This window comes from Fukomys damarensis, unplaced genomic scaffold (assembly GCF_012274545.1).
Source record: "Fukomys damarensis isolate Sample0158 unplaced genomic scaffold, DMR_v1.0_HiC HiC_scaffold_13, whole genome shotgun sequence".
In the NCBI taxonomy this organism is placed as follows: domain Eukaryota; kingdom Metazoa; phylum Chordata; class Mammalia; order Rodentia; family Bathyergidae; genus Fukomys; species Fukomys damarensis.
In genome coordinates this window covers 37,957,355-37,960,083 of record NW_022900925.1, presented here as the reverse complement: position 1 = coordinate 37,960,083, position 2,729 = coordinate 37,957,355, and the positions used below count along the sequence as shown (strand labels likewise).

Below are 2,729 nucleotides of genomic sequence, written 5' to 3'. Positions count from 1 at the left end.
GAGGGGGTGAAGGGAGGGTGGGGACAAGGGGAAAAAATGAGAACCAAGACCTGTCATGTAGAGGTACAAGATCCCAGTAATGAATGTAACTGTCCTGTGTACCTACAATGCACCAATACATTCAATTAAAAAAAGAAAAGAAAAGAAAAGAAAAGAAAAGAAAAGAAAAGAAAAGAAAAGAAAAGAAAAGAAAGGGGCTGGGGATTTAGCTCAGTGGTTCCGAGCTCAGCGGTTCCGCTGCCGGCCTTGCAAGCACAAGGACCCGAGTTCGATCCCCGGTACCAAAAAAAAAGAAAAGAAAAGAAACCTTGGTGAGAATGTGGCCGTTTGTGTTTGCTGATGCAGAGGAAAGAATGTTCTGGAACCTGATGCCCTTCACCACCAGGGACTTCTCCATCCGGTCCCTGGCCGACCGCCTGGGGGACCTGAACTACCTGATCTACGTCTTCCCCGACCGGCCGAAGGACGAGGTGTACTCCAAGTACTACACGCCGGTCCCCTGCGAGCGGGACACGGGTAACAGCCCTCACGTTCCGGTTCCGCTTAGCTGTGGCTTTGCTTCTGGGCTTCCCGTTGTGAGTCTCCGCTTGCGCACGCGTGGGAGTGTCTGTGTCTCTTGCACCCCCAGGCCAGTGTCCAGCCCCCACCGTCCACGTTTCTGGGCAGTGAGCGCCCCGTGCTGCGTCCCTGCCTCTCTCTGCCTCTGCAAGTCCACAGCGCTGGCCTGAGAGCACAGCAGACCCTGTCTCAGAAACGGGGTGCGTCTGCACTAGGGGAGGCCGGGGCCCGGGGAGAGCCCTGCCTTTTCACATCTTACTTCAGTTTTCGTGCCTCGGTTCTTCCCACTTAACACCGAACCCTGGGCCGAGGTCCCATCGGACAGCGGTGCTGCAGGCCCGTCATCACCTGGCGATTCTGCAGGACGTCCTTACGTGGCCACTCCATGCTGGGCCCCGAATTAGCTAAGACACCCAGTACTTAGTGCGTTCGCATTTTTGCTATGATCAATGTCAAGATAACCTTATACAGGTGTCTGGCTGACTGCTTCCTTAAGATAAATTCTTTTTCCTTTGGTTTTTTGAGACCAGGTCTTGCTGTGTAGCCCAGGCTGGTCTCGACCCCGTAGTGATCCTCCTGCCTCGGCTTCCCAAGTGCCGGGACCTTCAGATAAATTCTTAAAGTAGAATTTGTGTCAGAGGGTCTGTGTTTCCTAAGCTTTCTGAGACAGCAGAATCCAGGCCCACTGCCCAGTAGTAGGCAGCAGCTTCTCTGAACAACCTAACAGTGGTGTCTTACAGGTCTCACTTCCACTGTTTTGATTCTGTGAAACCGCAGACATCTTTTCACTGGCGATGACCACAATGATAAATCGTCCAATCACTGGCTGGCATTGTTCTGTGCCCACTGTGTGGCTGGGATTTTGGAGTGTTTTTCCTGTCATACCTCATTTCATCCCCAGAGCTATTCTGTGAAGGAAGCATGCTGTTATCCCCACTTTACAGATTAGGAAACTGAGGCCCAAAGAAATAAGCCCCTTTGTCCAAACCCACACAGCTAGGAAGTGGCCACACTGGGCTTGAGCTCAGGCTTTCCAGAGCTGGTGTTCTTAGTGCCTGGCTCATTTTTCTTTCAGAGTTACATTTTGTTTTCTTTTGTTTTGTCTTGCTCCTTAGCCCAGGCTGGCCTCAAACACAGCGATTCTCCTGCCTCACCCTCCCAAGTACTGGGATGACAAGCATGCACCACCACACTCGGAAAAAAAAAAAAAATCCTATATGTGGGGCTGGGGATTTAGCTCAGTGGTTTCACCACTTGCCTTGTAAGCACAAGGGCCAGAGTTCGATCCCTGGTACAAAAAAAAAAAAAAAAAAAAAAATCCTGTTTCTAACGCCTTCCTTTGATTCTCACTTTTGCTGCCAGTCTGCCATTCCCTAGACTGTAAAGTGCCAGGTGCACATGGAGTTGCAGCTCAAGAAGCAGAGGTCAGGGCCCGGGTGGCATCTCCCGGGGCTGCCGTGTCACCCGCTTGGGGCTCTGCTGATCACAGCGGCTTCTGAAAGCAAGCCCGGGTGGCCCCGTTTCCTCGCTTGCATCCCGGAAAGTGAGCCTGGGCCCCCCGGCACCACACACTCCTCTGCCACTGCACCCATGATGGGCCTGGACCCTGCTGGTGCCCCGAAATGCCACAGCCGGGACATGAGTCACCCAGTGGTTGCTGGAGCAGCTGAGAGAGGAGGTGGCGGTGTCTCCTGGCAGTCAGAGGTCCCCACCGTGGGTACAGCCAGCCCCGAATCTGCCACATCCCCAACTTTGTGTGTTTTTTCTGGTACTGGGAATCGAAGTTGGGACTTTGCACTTTTGAGGCAGGCGGTAGCACTACTGAGCTAAATCCCCGCATCACAGATTTCTAAAGGTTTTGTTCCGTTTTCACGACCAGCATGCAGTCAGCTGTTGGTTTAGGTTTCCAGCCGATGTGTTTTCACTGGAGATTTTCAGCGCTGGTGTTGAGCTTCCCCAAGGCCTCCAGGCGACAGGAGTGTGTTTGTGTCGTGTCCTGAGATACATTGGGGGTGGGGGCCGTCTCCTCCCTGAGAAGAGGCACATTGTAGTCTTAGTGAGGTGTTGTTTCCGTGTGCTTACCCCGCTCTCCCCACAGCTAAAGCCGTGGACGGCTACGTGAAGCCACAGATCAAGCAGGTGGTCCCCGAGTGAGTGTCCAGCCCCCACCC

General features: G+C 53.2%; 1 protein-coding gene across 1 annotated transcript in view; it reads left to right on the top strand.

Moving 5' to 3' along the window:
- Stat5b (signal transducer and activator of transcription 5B) overlaps positions 1-2,728 on the top strand; it is a 15,182-nt gene extending 12,454 nt beyond the window's left edge. Inside the window, exons 13-14 of the mRNA XM_010635557.3 lie at positions 346-516; positions 2,657-2,728. Of these exons, the coding sequence (XP_010633859.1) occupies positions 346-516; positions 2,657-2,712 (227 nt within the window). The 3' untranslated portion in view covers positions 2,713-2,728. The remainder of the gene's footprint in view (positions 1-345; positions 517-2,656) is intronic.
- Position 2,729: the final 1 nt, after the last annotated feature.